Genomic DNA, 20,069 nt, shown 5'->3' with positions numbered 1-20,069 from the left:
GATATGTGTGGCTTTTCAGTAGCACTTTGCGCAACTGTTTGAGGAGGGTGATGGGTCAACAACGGTAGCAGACTTTAGTTCATACTTGGATGGCCTGCCACAGCTCTTGGCCTGCTGCAAGGTTCTGCGAAAAGCCAATAATAGCCACTGAAATACAAGAGGTGATGAGTGTTTGTATAAGTTGCAAATCGCCAGGTTTAGATGGTTTGCCCCATGAATTCTATGTATTCATGCCAGATTTGCTTGGTGGCCTCTTGGCAGACATCTACTGCAACTGGCAGCAGAATGGGAGAATTCCTAGAGCTGTTAGTTGGTATGTGGTGACACTGTTGAAGAAGGATGCCGATAGTGGAGATGCACAAGGGAATTTTTGACCAATAATTCTGCTAAAGACAGTATTTTAGATTTTGGCCAAGGTTTTAGTGAAAAGGTTGGTGCTTGTCATTGGTAGTTTAGTAGGGGAAGCACAAATGTGTGCAATCCCCAACAGGTCTATCCATGACAACCTCCACCTTATGCAATACATCACAGAGTGGGCTGGGACTAAAGCTGGCTTTGGTGGAGCCCTGATAAATTTGGATCAATCAAATTTATTTGGTAGAATTGACCATTGTTACTTGGAAGTCATTCTTAAAGAGGCCAATTTCAGACCTGTTTGCAGAGGCTGGATTGCTGCAATGTACAGCAGCATCTGCTTGGTGATCAAATTAAATGGCCATCTATCGGAACTGTTTAGCATGACATGCTTGGTCCGTCAGGGCTGCCCATTGTCACCTCTTCTGTATGTGCTGGCTCTCAACCCACTGCTATAGTAGTTGGAACAATTGAGGGGCATCCCTTTTGAATTGGAACATGGTAGAGCAGTGTTGGCATACATGGATGATGTCACTATCATAGCGTTGGACACCTCTTGCAGGGGCCAAAACCAATGCCAAGAAGTTGGTGGGCTTGTGACTGGGCACCTGGAGAGGCAGGTTGATGCCATCAGATGGCATTGTTGGACACTAGACTGATGGGTCAGTTAAACTGCTCAGTGTCTGGTTTGGTCCCAACCTCCATGCTTGGGGTCTGGTTCAGTCCTAACCTCCAGGGATAAGAACTGGGATGAAGTGATGAAAAGGATGGCCAGTTATACCCAGAAATGGACTGAGAGGAAGCTGTCCTTGTAGGCAGTGGTGAATGCCTACATTGCTTCCATCATCATTTATCATCTGACAGTTGTGCCTAGCCCCAGTTATTGCTTGATCAAGGTGGAGCATCTCTTGTTCATTTTCTAGTGGAAGGGGCATGTTTCAGTGGTCAGACAGCAGTCTGCTGCCAGCTCTCTCTGAGTGGTGGCTTAGGTATGCCATGGCTTTTAATGTGCAGATACATGCTCAGGGTGTGCCACCTGCAATGATCTCTAGAAGATGAACATGTGTGGGCTCTGTTTGTGCAGCATGTTTTTCTGTAACTCATCTCTTTGATGAGTTACAGTCCTGGGTGAAGGATAGACCAAGACTGGGCGCCAGGTACCTAGAATGTTGTCAGGTGCTCTATCAGTTGGGTGATAGGAATAATGGATGTTCCACTTTAGCTATATATAGAGGATTAGTGGTGGGGAAGTGCAATGACATCCTAGGAGAGACTTTGGGCATTGACGAAGATGAACTGGCTAGTCTGTTCTGGATGACTTTCAGCTGGGGACTATTACGGATAATTTCCAGATGTCTTTGGCTTGGCAGTGTTACGAATTCAGGATAAACTCTACAGGCATGGATGTACTGTCAGACAGGCTTGTCTGAGGTGTTTGCAGAGAAGTAGCACTGAAATACTGACTGACCACTTAGAAATTCTCAGTAGCCAGAGAAAGGAAGAATGAAGCCAAAAAACTCTGCCGCAGCAAAGAAATCTCTGTTCATAAGGACCAAAAGAATCAAGAACAAAATGATGCCATATGATGATAGTACATTGTCGAGTGAAAGTGAGTCTGAGATGGAAATAATTTATGATGACACTAATGACTCTAGAGAAGAAGATCAGAGTATCATCGAAGGTGATTTTGTCATAGTCAAAGTCTCAGGGAAAAAATCGAGAATCTTTCACTACATTGCAAGAGTTGATGCCTTTGAAGGTAATGAGTTTGAAGAAGTTTTTCTTTGTTGGGTGTTGAGCATGAATGACCAAGCTACATTTGTTGTGGACGCCAAGGATGAAGCACTTTGGTCAAAGTCAGACATCGCAAAGAAATTACCAACACCAGCCATTCTTGGAACATCCCGCTGCACACATTTTCAGTTTCACTGTAATCTCGATGGGTGGAAACTGCAGTGATTTTGACATCGACTTTGACATCTTGTGTTCTTAACATTCTATATTTCTTTGAACTTTAGACTCCTGGACTCCAAGTGATTGTTTGACTCAAGAAGAGTGTTGAAACTTGCCTTTCCCTGTGTTTTGCTTCATATTTGACTGTTTTTAGACTCTGTTAGCAAATGTCATTGTATTTCCATTCTTGAAATCATGGATAATTATGGCGGCGATTATTATTGTACCAGAACTTATACTAGGTAATGCAGACAAATTCACAGGCGAAACATATCTTATCCTACTCCCATTATACAAGGTGGTACAACTCTCCCAGGTGGCTCAACTCTCCTCACCCTGCAGGAGACTTGTGGCATTTGACAAATTTTTTAAAACTGAGTATGACTTTGAAATGCACTGCCAATGAGTATTGAACAGGGAACTTCTTTCACAGATAAGTTTTAATAAGATGTTAATTGTTTCATCGAAACATATCTCACTTGGTTTCTTTGGCAGAATATAATTACAATACTTTTCATGTTTGACAGGGGATAATTTTCTTAAAAGTAGTTCCATTTTTTCTCATCAGTCCAATTGCCTACATGTGGGTTGTGAGGACATGACATGAACTGAATAGTGTGAGGTAGTCACTTGACATTTCAAGAGCAATTGTGACAATGATGTTGAGTAATGTGCTTGTCATGTGTGTGCATTGTTTTCTCTCTGATATCAGTGTGATAGTATTGTGCAATCAGAGACAATTAGCACTACTGGTAAGTAGTTCAAGTATCTGATAAATGAGTTAGAAAAACATTGATCTGAGCCAAAATTAGTTAAAAATTTTGATAGCATTTTATCTCCATGTGTGATTGCTAATATTAATGTAAGTGTGAATGGATACTTAGTTATAACTGTTAAATGTGTATATATATATATACCGGAGTAAGCACATGAAATGTGCAACAAGGTGGAAAAAAGTGTACTCAAATACCAGAGGTAGAGTAATATGCTTTATTTAAAAGCAGCAGAAATATAACAAAAGACTGTTACTCTGAGTTTCACGTTCCCGTTCATCGGACAGTTTTGTTAGAAAAACTGTCCGATGAACGGGAACGTGAAACTCAGAGTAACAGTCTTTTGTTATATTTCTGCTGCTTTTAAATAAAGTATATATATATATATATATATATATATATATATATATATATATATATATATATATACTTTTATTAAAGTTGCAAAATTATCACAAGACTTACTCAGAGTTTTGCATTCCCATTTGTCGGTCCAACAAACAGAAAAGTGAAACTTTGAGTAACAGTCTCATGAGGATTTTGCAGCTTTAATAAAAGCATATTACTCTATCTTTGGTATTCAGGTACTATTTTTCCCACCTTGTTTTGCACTTATGTGCTCACTTGTGTGAAAATATGTATATATATATATACATTTGAGTTTAGGGAGATATTATCCAAATGGATACTGTGGTAGCTCTCAGTTACATTCCAGATTATGGCTAACCACATCAATTAGTATTTAAAGTTTATGATCACTATAAGAAGTCACTCACGCTATAAATTCCTCCGATGGGTAATTCCAAGTTTGCTTCACTGGATAGTAATATTATCTGAAGTGTATATGAACAATAATTATAGTGGTAGAGAATATGGAGACTGGTACAGCCTCAAGATTTACTTCCTTTTATTTTACAATGTCATGCAGCATATTTTTATGGTTATGATGACCAATATGTGTTTCCACTACACAGTGTATGGGCAATTGCATATAGAACCAGGCATAATTTTCTGTGTAGCTTCAATCAGGGTCTTTTAACCAGCTTGGCTCAAAGTGAACTGAATTCAGTTAGATGTTTATTGGTTAGGGTTAGATAGAATAGTGACTTTGGCCAGCAACTGTCAAGTTCAAAATGAAAACTGAAGTCAACCACCCAAGTTTGCAAACAGATTAGATTTCTGATTCAAAACAACCTTCTCTCACTTTCACCTGAAACCTAACCAATAAACAGCTGAATTCAGCTTGCTTCAAGATAAGCAGGTTGAAAGACTCTGAATGAAGTTTCACAGAAAAGTATGTCTGGTGCATATGCAACCACCTATACTCTGTGCCGTGGAAACATGTATAGGTCATCGTAACCATAAAAATATGCTGTATGACATTGTAAAAGGAAATAAATTTTGAGGATATACCATTTTCCAAATTCTCTATTGTTATAATTATTGCTGATATATATATATATATATATATATATATATATATATATATACATACACACAGAGAGGGAGAATTCACAAAAAAAAACAAAAGACAAAGACAGGTGGTGTAGACAGCAAACAGATGTATTAGTTTAACACTCGGGAAGTGAAAAAGTCTTTAATGTTTTGAACCTTCACTCTTCCACAGAAAGGAACACAAAAAGAAACAAAGACAGAAAATAAAGAATGTATAGTGGCTAATAATCTATCATGGCAAATGCCAGACATAGGGGTCCCACAGGAGATCTAGGAAGACGGAGAGATAATAAAGTAGTGGTGATCCCAAAAGTGTAGGTGTGTGGATGATGGTGTGGGGCTGGGAAGTGGTCAGTACTAGTGTGTGCATGGTCGTGTGATGTGATGTGGTGTTGTGTGGTATGAAGGTGTATGGTGTGGTGGTATGTGGTGTGGTGGTATTGTTGGGATATGGGGGAGGCGAGAGTGGGGAAAGCAAAGGTAGGGTGTGGATTAGGCTGAGGGTGGGGGTAGAGGTGTGGTTTAGGGAGAGGGTGTAAGGGATGAGGTGGGGTGGGATGGGATGGATAGGGAAGGTGGGATTGGATTGTGTGGGGGTGGGGTTAAGAGGGAGGGGTGACGATGAAGGGAGAGGGAGAAGGGAGAAGGTGGGTAGGAGTGAAGAGAAGAAAGAGAGTAGAAGTGGAGAGAAGTAGGAGTCAGAGCAAGAGAGGAGAGGTGGGTGGGAGGAAGTAAGTGTGAGAGAGAGAGAGGAGAGGGGAGGAGGGTTAGATGAAGAGGGGAGGAAAGTTAGACGAAGAGGGGAGGAGAGTTGAGGCCATGTGGTGCAAAGGAGCAAAGAGAGAAGATTAATCCCTGTTCATGGCGAAAACGGGAGTCCAGATGGCCCCTGTGCAAGGACAATCCGAACACAGACAGGTGTTGCAAAGAGTGATCAGTAGAGCGGAAATGGCACAAGACCAGAGTGTCATTGCCGAGTCGGATGTCTTGGAGGTGTTCCACGAACCGGTCAGCCAAGCGGCGTCCCATTTGCCCAATGTATAGAGACGGACAAAGAGAGCAGGAGATGCAGTAGATGACATTGGTAGAAGTGCAGGTGAAGGAGTCTGTGATATGATAGGGTCGATGCAGGGTGCCGGTGAGGAGGGTGGTGTTGGAAAGGTAAGGGCAAGTGCGGCAGTGTGGGTGGGAGCAGGGGAACGAGTTGGGTTGGGAGGTTGGGTTAGGGAAGAAGCTGTGGACCAAGAGGTCTTGTAGGTTGTGGGCTCGTTTGAAGGAGGGGAAGAGTCAGTTAGAGAAGATGTGCGAAGTGGAGGGGTTGGACTGGAGTCGCTGGAAGGCTCAGAGAATAATGTGTTGGAGAAGTAGGGTGGTGGGGTGGTAGGTCAGGGGAGACGGCGGGGCAGGTGCAGGGGAGAGAACAGATGCACGGTCCATGGAACATGCTCTAGCAAGGCTGGTGTGGATAGTGGTGAGGGGATATCCACGAAGGATGAAGTCTCAAAGTCATGGTCGTCACTGCAGAGCCTGCGTAGATGGAAGAATTGGGAATAGGGGATGGAAAGCTTGGTGTGTTTAGGGTGGGAGGAGGAGAAGTTGAGGAATGTGAGTCTGTGTGTTTGTAGTGGATGGAGGTGGTGAGAGTGGAGTGATGAATGCTGACCGAAATATCAAGAAAGGAGACAGAGGTGTCAGAGATAGTGCAGGAGAAGTGGAGGGCAGGATGGAAAGATTTGACAGAAGAGAGGAAGGAGTCTAGATGTTCATGGGAGAGTGAGTTCACACCGATACTGTCGGTGAGCCCTGTTCAAGCACTCAGTTATAATTCATATTGTAGGTAACCATATTGAGGAGTAAGGAGCACCTAGGATTACTTGAAGTAGGCAATCCCAATGTATTTCATTCAACTGGTAAATCCGGGATCTGCTTCAGTGGATAATAAGTACTTCACAGTAGTTCACAATAAGGAGATAAATACATCTGCATATTTTTTTTTTCTATAGTCAGTTATACAGAATATTTGATTTAAATGCTTCTGATGCACATGCTGCTACAACATTGATATCCCAGAATCTGCATTTGCACCCAATTACATTCATCCAGTTATTAATCTATGCAATTATATTTAAAGTTCAGGAAAATTTCTGAATTCTAGAACAAAAAAGACCACAGTAAAATAGTTAATAATAATAATAATAATAATTTAAAAGGATTGGCATGACTCAACACAAAGGTATATACACAATATGAAGAGTGTGATGCGATTGCAATAGATATCTTATTGGCTTGAAGGATATTTCGACAGCTTGTCTGTCTTTGTCGAGTTCAAAATGAAAAGTGATACATAAAAATTCAAAATTATAGAAATTCAAAAGTTTGAACGAGGAGATCCTGCGTTTCTACTTTAACAGAATGACATCATCAGTCTTCAATTTTCAATTTTACAACTGGCAAAAAGAAAAAGAAAAATATTCAATCAAACAGTTTTCTGTATGTGATGAAATTCCCATCATTTTGTTCATTCCTCCTGGGCGTGATGTTAAGAACTCAAACATATTTCTTCTCAAGCATTTTGAGAACTGAAAATGTAGTAGATTCAGAATATTTTCTGAGAATATGCACTTTCAAGTCTTTTTCAAAGTTGCAGCTGTTTGATGTAAAATGTTCAGCAAGTTCTGTCAAACTACTGTTATTGTGTCTGACGTCATACCTGTGCCTGTTGAATCTTTTGTTTGATTGTTCTGTCATACAACCAACATGAATCAAGTTGTGTTTGGTGCATTCTGCCGCATACACCAAATGAGAATCTCTACATGTCCCACCCTCTGTATAAATCATACCATTTTTGTTATGATTCCTGATGGAAGTCACTTGACTCATGTTATTGCATAATGATTTTCAAGATACAGCACGCAGAAACTCTAATGTTAGTTTTCTTGAAGTTAGAAACAGAGGTTGATAGTTCTCTTATATTTTTCTTCTGTCTAAGTGTTACAATAGGTGGCTGAGGGAATATTTGTTTGAAACAAGGATATTTTTCTGCAACATGCTGGCAACTTTCATGTAACACTTTTGAAATGCTAGTGAAATTTTGGTGCCAGTTAATCACTAAAGGAATTCTGTCACATATTTTACTTTGTTTGCTAAAATTATGTGCGATAGTTTGACTTTCCTTGCTAATCTTAGCTATGTCATTTGCAATTTCCTTTAATCGTAATTCACTGTAACTGAGTCTGACATAATGATATACAAAAGAATTTGCATGTTTCCAGTAATCACCTATATCAGTATCAATCTGTTTTATCCTGAAATATTGGGATTTCAGATTTAACCGAATTATATGATGTGGATGATTGGAGTGATGGTGGAAGTAAATGTGGGATGACGTGGGCTTGCAAAATAACTCTGTCAATATTCTGCCTCCAGAAAACTTAACTTTTCTGTCCAAAAATTCAATGCTAGTTTTTGAAAAACTAGACATAAATTTTATGTTGGACTTAAAGCCATAAGTTTTAGTATAACAGTCACAGAAATGCAAGAAGTCAGTTAAACTATCCTGTGATCCTTCCCTCAGAAAAAATAAACTGACTCCTTAAGAGAATCAACTGAGTGAATTGGTTGATGACCATTAAGCAAAAACTAATGACCAAATCCCTATAAGGAAGTCAACCAAGCAGAACGTCAAACTTGACCAGAATAAAAACAGGTTTTTTATGTAAATAAAGTGATGTCATGAAACCTACTACGGATCAAAACTTGTTCCTATGTACAGGGAACCAACCAACCAAAACACTAATACCAAAACAAAATAAAGTTTTTTACCAAAAACATCCACCATAAAGAATAAGACATCAAAATTATAATTAATCAAAAATTAGGTCCTTTTGTAGCGCTCCCCACATCTGTTTCTCTATCTATACATTTCTTCACTTCCATATCTCTGTACTGTCTTAAATTCATGATTATTTATGTATTTCTGTCCTCTACCTCACCCAAGTTATCCCTCCCTTTAAAAATTACGATTTAACTCTCATTTCTGTTACCGATTTAAATTCATGACTATTTGTGTATCTCCTTCCTCTACCTCACCCAAGCTATCGCCTTCCCTCCCACCTTCTTGAAGTTATGCTCTTTAACCCAAACCTGCCTGAAATTTTGTCTGTCCTCCCTTTAAAAATTACGATTTAACTCTCATTTCTGTTACCGATTTAAGCATTTAATCTCACGGTTTAAACACTGCTGTGTCTCATTCAACTTTGTTTCTAAGTACCCAAGAAACCTTACCAGTCTGATGTACTGCTTCCTGTTCCTCTCTCTCGCTCGCTCTCTCTCCCCCTCTCTCTCTGTGAATCACTACTTTCTTTCCCTCACTTCCTCTTCGACTCGTACGTGTCCCCCACTCCACCTTCCAATCTTCATCCCAATTCATATTGGAATTTCTATGCTGATAGAACCCAAGAAGAAGCTCCACGAAACTCTCGGTCGGTACGCCCGCCCTCCCACCCCCTCCACCAGTACCGGAAGTTTAGATCAACTTCCATCCTTAGCTGTCTCCCGCGAACACTGCTAGTGACCTTATAACTCCCCTCCCCTCTTATCGACCTTATAGCGCATAAAGATTGGGTAGTATATGAAGGTTGTAAGTATTGTTTTGTTTTATGAATTCTGCCAAATGCAAGCTTTCTTTTCAGGTACACGACACTGCTTTCCCCCATCCCAGGGTCAGGATTGGCACTCTCAACGTCGGCACACTGAAAAGTAGGTATGATGAGATTGTTGAGATGCTTGAACGGCGACGCATAGATCTGTGCTGCATCCAGGAAGTATGATGGAGAGGAGGTTCTGCGAGGTTCCTCACAGGCAAAGAACACAGGTACAAGATTTTCTGGACGGAACACTGACGGGGCCGGGGGCGTAGGAATACTTCTAGCAGAGAAATGGATTGATAAGGTAATTGAGGTAGTTAGAGTATGTGACAGAGTACTTAAGATTAGACTAGTGCTTCATCATAGATTAGCTACTGTCATCTCAGCCTATGCCCCTCAACCGGGGCTCCCGGAGGGGCTGAAAGACCAATTTTCTATGACACCCTCTTGCAAACTACCTCGTTGACGAGTGACAGGGACCTTCTCTTTGTGGCTGGAGACTTCAATGGTCATGTTGGACGTCGTGCTGGAGGCTTCCATGGCATACATGGAGGTTATGGCTTCGGTTCCCGCAACGAGGAGGGAACTAGACTGCTAGAGTTCTGTGATGCAATCGATCTTATGGTCTGCAATACCAACTTCAGGAAACCTGCCAGTCACCTAGTCACCCACCGATCTGGCAGACACTCTAGCCAAATCGACTACATCCTCGCCAGAAATAGGGAAAGAGGGTGGCTTATAAATGCCAAAACCTTCCCTGGCGAAGAATGTACCCCACAACATAGATTAGTAGTTAGCGACTTCGGGATCAAGGCAAAATGGGTGCCCAGAAGTAGACCGGCTTGGAGGAGAAGGGTGTGGAAGCTTAAAGACCCTGCAAATGGACAGAGACTTAGAGACAAGTTACTTGAAGCTTTTGACGAAATAGAAGGGGATATAGCATCATACAACGTGGAAGACAATTGGAGATTTCTGCGGAACAACCTGCTGAGAGCCACCGACCAGATCTGTGGCTGGGGTAAAGTCTCTTCTCGACCGAAAATAACGTGGTGGTGGAATAAGGAGGTAGACAGGGCTATTAGACAAAAGAAACAGGCTTGGAAGGACTGGAAGAACGATGGTAGCAGGGAATTGTACCAATATGCCAGAAGGGAAGCTAGGCGACAGGTTTATTTAGCCAGAAGGGAAGCAGATAAGAAAAGATTTGCCAATGTTCTGCACCGTGAGGACCAAAGACTTGAGGTATTTCGTGTTGCAAGACAGTGTAGGAGAGAGAATAGTGACGTCATAGGAGAGAAATGTGTCTGCATGGATGATGGTACGCTTGCACTAAATGAGGCTGCAAAGAAAGAGGTCTGGAGATGCCTCTACGATAGATTGCTTAATAAGGAGAATGAATGGGAGAAAGAGAGTCTGCCGTATGTCGACCCAACAGAGGGACCAGCTATCCGAGTTGACAGTACCATGGTAGATAAAGCAATTAAGAATATGAAGACAGGGAAAGCCCCCGGCCCACCAGGAATCACTGCAGAGATGCTCAAAATATCTGGCAGTGTCGGCTATAGCCTAGTCAACCATATTACGAACCAGGTGATACACGAAGGAGTCATACACAATGACTGGTGTAGCAGCACCATAGTCAACTGCTACAAAGGTAAAGGTGATGCTTTAGATAAATATAATTACAGAGGCATCAAGCTGTTAAATCAGGTAATGAAAGTCACGGAGAGGGTCATAGCCCAACAAATTAGGGAGCGAATCAGTTTAGATGAGATGCAGTTTGGATTCGTGCCAGGAAAAAGCACCACTGATGCTATATTTCTGGTAAGACAGCTTCAGGAGAAATACCTAGCCAAGGATAAACCTCTGTACCTGGCTTTCGTTGACATGGAGAAAGCCTTTGACAGGGTCCCCCGATCCCTTATCTGGTGGTCAATGAGGAAACTAGGAATAGAAGAATGGTTAGTGAGAGCTGTGTGAGCCATGTACAGAGATGCTGTCAGTAAGGTGAGGGTTGGAAATGAGTACAGTAATGAATTCCGGGTAGAGGTAGGGGTCCACCAAGGTTCTGTCCTCAGCCCCCTCCTATTTATCATAGTCCACCAGGCTATAACAGGAATTCAAGACAGGATGCCCCTGGGAGCTCCTCTATGCTGATGACCTTGCACTAATTGCTGAGTCACTATCAGAACTAGAGGAGAAGTTTCAGGTGTGGAAGCAAGGACTAGAATCGAAGGGCCTTAGAGTCAACCTAGCTAAAACCAAAGTCCTAATAAGTAGGAAGGCAGACAAAACACAAACCCCTTCGGGTAGATGGCCCTGCTCGATCTGTAGAAAAGGAGTGGGTAGTAACTCTATAAGATGCACCCAGTGCAAGCTATGGACACATAAGAGGTGCAGCAATATCAAAGGAAGGTTAACTAAGAAGTTAGTTTTTGTATGTAGCAGATGTTCAGGAGCTATAAATACTGTGATTGTGCAGAAAACAACTTCTGCCACATCCCAGGGAGAAAAACTAGAAGTGGTTGATAGCTTCCGCTATCTTGGTGACCAAATTAGCGCCGAAAGCATAGCTGCTAGAATTAGAATAGCCTGGGCAAAGTTCAGAGAGCTCTTACCTCTGCTGGCGACAAAGGGTCTCTCTTTCAGAGTAAAAGGCAGATTGTATGACGCACGTGTACGAACAGCCATGCTTCATGGCAGTGAAACATGGGCCGTGACTGCTGCAGACATGCGTAGGCTTGCAAGGAATGAAGCCAGTATGCTCCGATGGATGTGTAATGTCAGTGTGCATACTAGACAGAGTATCAGTACCTTGAGAGAAAAGTTGAACTTACGAAGCATCAATTGTGGTGTGCAAGAGAGACGATTGCGCTGGTATGGTCATGTAGCGAGAATGGATGAGGATAGCTGTGTGAAAAAGTGCCACACCTTAGCAGTTGAGGGAACCTGCAGAAGAGGTAGGCCCAGGAAGACCTGGGATGAGGTGGTGAGGCATGACCTATGAACATTGGCCCACACCGAGGCGATGACTTCTGACCGAGACCTTTGGAAATATGCTGTGTGTGAGAAGACCCGGCGAGCCAAGTCAGACCTAGTGCCGCCTGGCTGGCCTTCGTGGGATTTTTGATCGGGATTTTCGATCGAGATCGTTGCCGGTGCCCCTGGACTGGCTCTTGTGCGGGCGACACATGAAAGTTTTTGAGCGAGATCATTGTCAGTGCCCCTGGACTGGCTCTTATGCGGGGCCCTCGTAGGATTCTCGAGTGAGATTGTTGCCGGTGCCCCCGGACTGCCTCATGTGCGGGTGACACATGAAATTTTTCGAGCGAGATCGTTGCCAGTGCCCCTGGACTGGCTCATGTGCGGGCGACACATGAAATGCACCATTTTGGGCGTGGCCGTTGCCAGTGCCGTCTGGCTGGCATTCGTGGGATTTTCGATCGAGATCATTGCCAGTGTCCCTGGACTGGCTCTTGTGCGGGTGACACATGAAATTTTTTGAGTGAGACCATTGCCAGTGCCCCTGGACTGGCTCATGTGCGGGCGACACATGAAATTTTTCGAGCGAGATCGTTGCCAGTGTCCCTGGGCTGGCTCTTGTGCGGGGCCGTCATAGGATTCTTGAGCGAGATTGTTGCCGGTGCCCCCGGACTGGCTCATGTGCGGGTGACACATGAAATTCTTCGAGCGAGATCGTTCCCAGTGCCCCTGTACTGGCTCATGTGCGGGCGACACATGAAATGCACCATTTTGGGCGTGGCCGTTGACAGTGCCGCCTGGCTGGATTTCGTGGGATTTTCGAGCGAGATTGTTGCCAGTGCCCCTGGACTGGTTTTCGTGCAGGTGGCACATAAATTGCACCATTTTAAGCGTGGCAGTTGCCAGTACCGCCTGACTGGCCTTCGTGCGGGTGACACGTAAAAGCACCCACTACACTCTCTGAGTAGTTGGCATTAGGAAGGGCATCCAGCTGTAGAAACTCTGCCAAATCAGATTGGAGGCTGGTGTTGCCATCCGGTTTCACCAGTCCTCAGTCAAATCGTCCAACCCATGCTAGCATGGAAAGTGGACGTTAAACGAAGAAGATGATGATATACACAAGATATCCTCTGATTTCCAAAATACTCTATTAAAAGTAAAGAACCTAGCATGTGATGGAGAAAAGAACTACATGCACGATGACAAAAACTTTTTTTTTACTCTTGTCCACATATTCTATAAAAACTCAATATGACTGAACTCTTAGTAATGCACATTTGTTATATTCTTTGCTGAATTTTATTTTGATATTATCTATCCTTGTGAAACTCACTGAATTTTATGTGAATATTTGATCATTTAAACATATTTGTTCAATTTCTACTTTGTAATTTTAAACTCTGTTAAAATTTTATATACATTGTACCAGTCATAAACAAAAAAATTGTTGAAACTAGTTTGGTATGTATGTGAATAAATCTATTTAAAAACAACACATTTTTCAAATTCAGGTGCATTATCAAATCCCCAAACAAATTCTCCTTATATATATATATATATATATATATATTATATATACTAGGAAGTTAGTATATGTTTTGTAGAATAACTGAGATCATATTACTCCATAGTATCCGAGAGACCACAACTTTCATGATTATGTAGGGCCATACAGCTGGCAGTACAGCAAATAATGTTTTTTATTTGTTTAGAAATTTTTGATAAAATGATAGGGAAATCAACAAAACAAAAGCTATTGGGGGTAGTGTTGGTGTATATGTGTGTCGGGTGTGTGGGAAATGTATGTGGACAGTGGGAGGTAAAATATAAACGAAAATATTAAAACCATTTTTTTATTATGAATAACAGGATATTTTTAATGATGTTCTCTTGAACCTACCTGATGGATTAGAGTGGTTATCTCTATTCTGGAATGCTGTTCCAATACTATATTCTGGGAGATTGTTCTTACTTAAGTGAGATTTGTCATCCAAGTTTTCAAAGAAACCAATGTTATCATGTCTGGCAACTTTGACTGATGTCATGATGGTGGCAAGCAAAAGTAGAGATGAAGGCTTTGCTTAAGGAAATCTCTGCTATTTAGAATTATGTTTTATTTGAGTAATCAAAATCTGAAAATAAAAGAAGACCATATATAATATGTAGACACAACACACAAACAAAGCAATTAAGGGTATGAAGACAGGGAAAGCCCCCGACCCATCAGGAATCACTGCAGAGATGCTCAAAATATCTGGCAGTGTCAGCTATAGCCTAGTCACCTGTATAGTTAACCAGGTGATACATGAAGGAGTCATACCTAATGACTGGTGTAGCAGCACCATAGTCAACTGCTACAAAGGTAAAAGTGATGCATTAGATACAAATAATTATAGAGGTATCAAGCTGTTGGACCAGCTAATGAAGGTCATGGAGAGGGTCATAGCCCAACTAATTAGGGAGAGAGTCAGTCTAGATGAGATGCAGTTAGGGTTCGTGCCAGGGAAAAGCACCACTGATGCTATATTTCTGGTAAGACAGCTGCAGGAGAAATACCTAGCTAAAGATAAACCCCTGTACCTGGCTTTCGTTGACATGGAAAAAGCCTTTGACAGGGTCCCCTGATCCCTTATCTAGTGTTCAATGAGGAAACTAGGGATAGATGAATGGTTAGTGAGAGCTGTGCAAGCCATGTACAGGGACGCTGTCAGTAAAGTGAGGGTTGGCAATGAGTACAGTGAAGAATTCCAGGTAGAGGTAGGGGTCCACCAAGGTTCAGTCCTCAGCCCCCTCCTATTTATCATAGTCCTCCAGGCAATAATAGAGGAATTCAAGACAGGATGCCCCTGGGAGCTCCTCTATACTGATGACCGTCCTCTAATTGCTGAGTCACTATCAGAACTAGAGGCAAAGTTTCAGGTGTGGAAGCAAGGATTAAAATCGAAGGGCCTTAGAGTCAACCTAGTTAAAACCAAAGTCTTAATAAGTAGGAAGGTAGACAAACTACAACAAATCCCTTCAGGTAGATGGCCCTGCTCAATCTGTAGAAAAGGCATAGGTAGAAACTCCATAAAATGTACCCAGTGTAAGCTATGGATACATAAGAGGTGCAGCAATATCAAAGGGACGCTAACTGGGAAGATAGTTTTTGTATGTGGCAAAAAAGAAATGCAAAGAGGCTCTAGCAAGGCCACAACAGATCCTCTTCCAAGGCTTCCTTGCAACTGGGTAACTTCCCAGAAAGTTAAAGGAAAAAGGAGGTAGTAGAGCAGATGCTGAAAATTATAGGCCTATCTCTCTAACCTCACATGTCTGCAAAGTCATGGAATGCATTGTTAGGAGGAAGCTGATCACGTATCCAGAAGATAATGACTTGCTCCCTGACAACTAACATGGCTTTATCTCAGGAAAAAGCTACCTAACAGCTTCTGCAGCATTACAACTGGGATTGAAGCATCTAAAGAATCATTCAAACATGGATACGATATATCTTGATTTTACAAACACCTTTGATAAGGTTGATCATATAATGATATGTCAAAAGTTATGAAGAGTTGGAAAACTGGGAGAGTGGTTACTTGACTTATTAAAAACAGAAACCAAGCTGTAGCAGGCAATGGGGCCCGCTCCATGGAGATAGTAACAGTGAGTGGAGTATCTCAGAGAACTGTCTTGGGGCTGCTGCTGTTTATGGTGGCTCTTTCAGATATGCTATTGGTTATACAGACAGCCGCACTTACTAGCTATGCCAATGACACAAAAGGAGTACAAGCAGTCAGGGTACCTCTAAATGCTAATCTCTTACAGAAAAACCTAGATGCCATGTATACAAATAGGCTGAAGAAAACAACGTGATTTAATGCAGGAAAATTCCAAGCAGCCCACTATCAGTGAGCTTGTGCTTGCTATCTTGCCACAACAAAGATATTTAGAACCAAAGAAGTGGCAATATCAGAGTCAAGTACAGTGTGAGATGGGGGTTGACATGAGCAACAACACTTCGTTTCACATGCATATCACCAAGATGGTGGCCATGTGCAGGGGAATGGCTACCTGGATTCTGAGAACTTTCTGAACAGGTAACGAAGGTAACTATGCTGGTTCTATGGAGGATATTCGTCCTTAGCTATCTGGACTACTGCTTTCAACTGCGGTCAACCCACAGTGTCAAATTAGGTAGTGGAACTTGGGGCAGTTCAGTGGTGCTACACCAGGAAAATTGTGTGAATGGAACAGCTGAGCTACTGGCAGAGTCTGAAAGAGCTACAACCCTACTCTCTGGAGCGAAGATGGGAAAGATATGCAGTGATATACATATGGAAGATCCTGCAGGAGTTGGCACCAAACTTTGGCACTGAGAACTATACCAGCCCTCAAACTGGATTCACTGTACTATTCCAAAGGCCTCAACCATCCTGTTTAGAGTGAGACCATGTACTGCAATAACTTGGAATTCAAGGGCCCATAGCTATTTAATATCTTGCCAAAACACCTGAGAGACCTTCATAGAGTAGGAGTAGATATTTTCAAGCAAATACCACTATGAGTGATATCCAAGCTACAGTGGAGAAGAGAAGCCACTGGATTTGGTTAAAAAGAAACAATGAGCAATGGCTAGAAGAATATTGAGCTAAATCTGATAACCAGTTGATCTAGCAAGTGGGGTCTTGTTTCAGTGAAGAAAGCTGGTGTGCAATGATGCTGTTGAGAGGTAGGCCCCAAAATGGCATACATTCTCTCCTGATGATCCCACAAACTTGCTAGAATCAAGTATGAGGAGCTTTCAACTGGTGGCATTTGAATCTGCAAGTTGTTTGCAAAAAAATCATACAAGACATATTTAATTCAACATTAAAATTTTGATAATATTGACGACCAAAATTGTCCAAATTGGATTTGATATCTTTATTTTAAAAGTATGATAAACTGTTGGCTGACTGTAACTACAAGTACCACTATTATTACTAGTAGCAATATTTCCCTACCACTACCACTACAACCAGTACTACAAGTTAGTACTACTACCAGTATTAGTGCGAGAACAGATATCAGAGGATCACTTTTAACACTAGCACTACCACCATTACCATAAGTAAACCAATAATATAAATAACAACTAATAAATTATCATGTGCCCATAAATCAGTTAGAATCAAAATGATAATATATTACAGATTTGGACATGAATATATTTATTGCTGTTGTATTTAACCTTCAGAGAACACCTTCTTTCAGTTAATGTGTATTAACAACACACTTGATGTAGGGGCACTTTGAGACACTGATATTTCAGTCTAGTTGTAACTTCTCAGTCAAAGCTAACCTCTAGATTAATGATATAATGAAGAATGGTGCTTTTTGTTTATAGAATTCAGTAAACAAATTATTTGTTGATACATAATCAATAATAAATTATCATGTGCATGTAAAACAGTATGAATCAAAACTATGATGTACATATTCATACTTTACGTTATGGCATGTTTGAACCAGATTGTTAATTGCTGTTGTATTGTACATTTGATTCAAATCTAATTAAAAGTCTTTTTTATTGGTAACAAATTGTGATCTGTGAAAGCTCTTAACTATAAATTTAGATTGACAGAAATTATTCACAACTAAGGATCATTTAAACTGGACAGGAATTTCAGAATAAATTTAATTTACCCAAATTTTGTAAAACTTTTTACAGATCTAGATGCATTTCATTTTCTTCCAAAAATATGATGATAAAACAAAACAAGGAACAAGGGAATATAAATGATGATGATGATGATGGTAGTGATGGTGATGATGGTGGTGGGGGGGAGAAGAAGAATGACAAGCGGAAGGGGAAGAAACTCAGAGGAGAAAGAAGAAGAAAGTAGAAGAGGAAGAAACTCAGAGAAAAACACAAGGTGAACATAGAAAGAGAAACATTCAGAAGAAAACAAAGAAATAAAACACACAAAATAGAATGATGACTAAAGTGATGAGAAACACAAAAGGAAGTGTTCTGTAGTCTGGATTTATATCAACTCCTTAAAGTGGTGAATCTTGGAAATGTTTAAAATTTTTTAAATCCTGCACTTCTCATTTTATGAAATTATCAGGGAAAATGTTACAACATTATTAATTCTAATATTTTTATTGAAGAGCATTGCAGCTGATTCAGAGTTTAAATAAACCCAAGACATTCTTGTTTCCAAGTTCAATACCTCATTTGCAGTGTGATCTCCAGTGTTTAATGTACCTGAGATCAGTATTGATTGATGCTGTTATTCTGGGGAATTGCTTACAAAATGCAAGATTGTGATATGATAGATTACAAAAGAGTTAAAGGTCATGTCATTGTTGCAAATGATTGATTGTCAAATGAAGTAATATAAGAAGAAATTTTGAGATGGAGTTATCTGGAAAGCACTTTACTAGGAAATAAAAACAGAACAAGAAAAGAAAAATCTCTAGAAATAGAGAACAAGAAATGAAATAGAATGCACAGAAATTCCAACACAGTGGAAAGCATTTCATTTTCTTTTTGCTAAAAGACAAAAAGAAAATTAAATACCCTATCACAGGATATCAGTCAAATGTATTTTGTAAGATGTAAAGTATTGTTTGTGGAATATCAATTTACAGAAATACAAATACCTGTTTAGTAATAGGTAGCAACTGGAATTTTGCTATTGTTAAAACTGTATCCCCAAAATTAGATATTATTTTCAGGATCAGAAAATAACTTTGGCTCTGAATAGTTGCTGACCCTCTACAAATACACCAGTAAGACTGACACACATTAAAATAATGAGCATGTGTCTCGGATACAGCTGCAGTAAACGAGGCAAGAAGAGAACCTCTACATGATTACTTAAATGCTAGAAATTTTCATGTCAACCAAATCACATCTCCATTATGAAAAGGGAAAAATACATTGGATAATGTAGTCGTAGGTATATTAATGGCTGGGATGGTCAGCTGAAATGTCCTTGGTCATAGGCCTGGTCGACCAGCCTTGATATGTGTAAATCATAACAACAGAACTGCATCATGCTCCAACGTTTGTTTTGGCTTGGTTTTAATGGCTGGATGCCCTTCCTAATGCCAACCACTTTAGAGAGTAGACTGTGTGCTTTTTTCATGCCACCCTCACCACTGAGGTCACCATACAACTCATGGAAGCTTTATGGGGTGAGAAGTGGTGGTCAAATTTATGCTAATGGACATGGGATTGAACCATGAGAAGACAGTGGGTGAGTGTGTGTGGGTGTACTGCATGTTCTTGTAGAGGATCTGTATGGTTACTCACATCTAGTAAGGGAAGGAAAGAGTAAGAGAAAATGAACAGTAGGAGTTGCAAGAGATAGTGGTGATGAGGTGCCTAGATGACCCCAAAGGCATAAGGTGAGTTGAAGAATGTGTTTGCAAGATTGTATGGAAAGGAATATGAGGAGATGGTGGATGAGGATGGGAGACATACTGTCAGAATGGGTAGCAGCAGGAGTAGTAAAGATGATATAGTCATTGGTGGGGAGGACACAAGAGAGAGATGACAGAGTTAGCAGTCTGCAGGAGTCAGGGGTAGGGAGAAGAGGCAGGTCTAATTATTGGAGGGAAGACGAGTCACTGTAATGTGGGTAAAAGGTACAATGCAAAGCACTTCCAGAATACAGTTTTGATGATGAGGGTGCATCTTTTTAAGGACCTCATTACCAGAGATCTCAGTCCTTTGTGAAACTCAGGGTCCTAAGGTCAGTCTTAACCACTTCATCCCATGTCTTCCTGAATCTCCCTCTTCTGCAAGTTCCAGACACAATTAGCAATTTGCACTATTTTATACAGCTGCCCTCATCCATATGCATTATGCATCCATACCAGTGCAGTCTTCTTTCTTGCTCAAACAAGTGATTCCTCTAATATTCAGTTTTTT

At 41.0% G+C, this 20,069-nt stretch overlaps 1 protein-coding gene across 6 annotated transcripts in view; it reads right to left on the bottom strand.

Moving 5' to 3' along the window:
* Nucleotides 1-20,069, bottom strand: part of LOC106872171 (uncharacterized) — a 59,383-nt gene that overhangs the window by 16,894 nt on the left and 22,420 nt on the right. For all 6 annotated transcript variants that reach the window (XM_089352337.1, XM_052967767.2, XM_014919059.3 and 3 more), the window contains exon 2: nt 14,064-14,295. In XM_089352337.1, the coding sequence (XP_089208463.1) occupies nt 14,064-14,208 (145 nt within the window). In that variant the 5' untranslated portion in view covers nt 14,209-14,295. The remainder of the gene's footprint in view (nt 1-14,063; nt 14,296-20,069) is intronic.

Source organism: Octopus bimaculoides, chromosome 5 (assembly GCF_046866305.1).
Source record: "Octopus bimaculoides isolate indiv1 chromosome 5, ASM4686630v1, whole genome shotgun sequence".
NCBI classification, from domain to species: Eukaryota; Metazoa; Mollusca; class Cephalopoda; order Octopoda; family Octopodidae; genus Octopus; species Octopus bimaculoides.
Note: the sequence above shows the minus strand (reverse complement) of the source record. Positions and strands in the feature narration are given on the sequence as shown.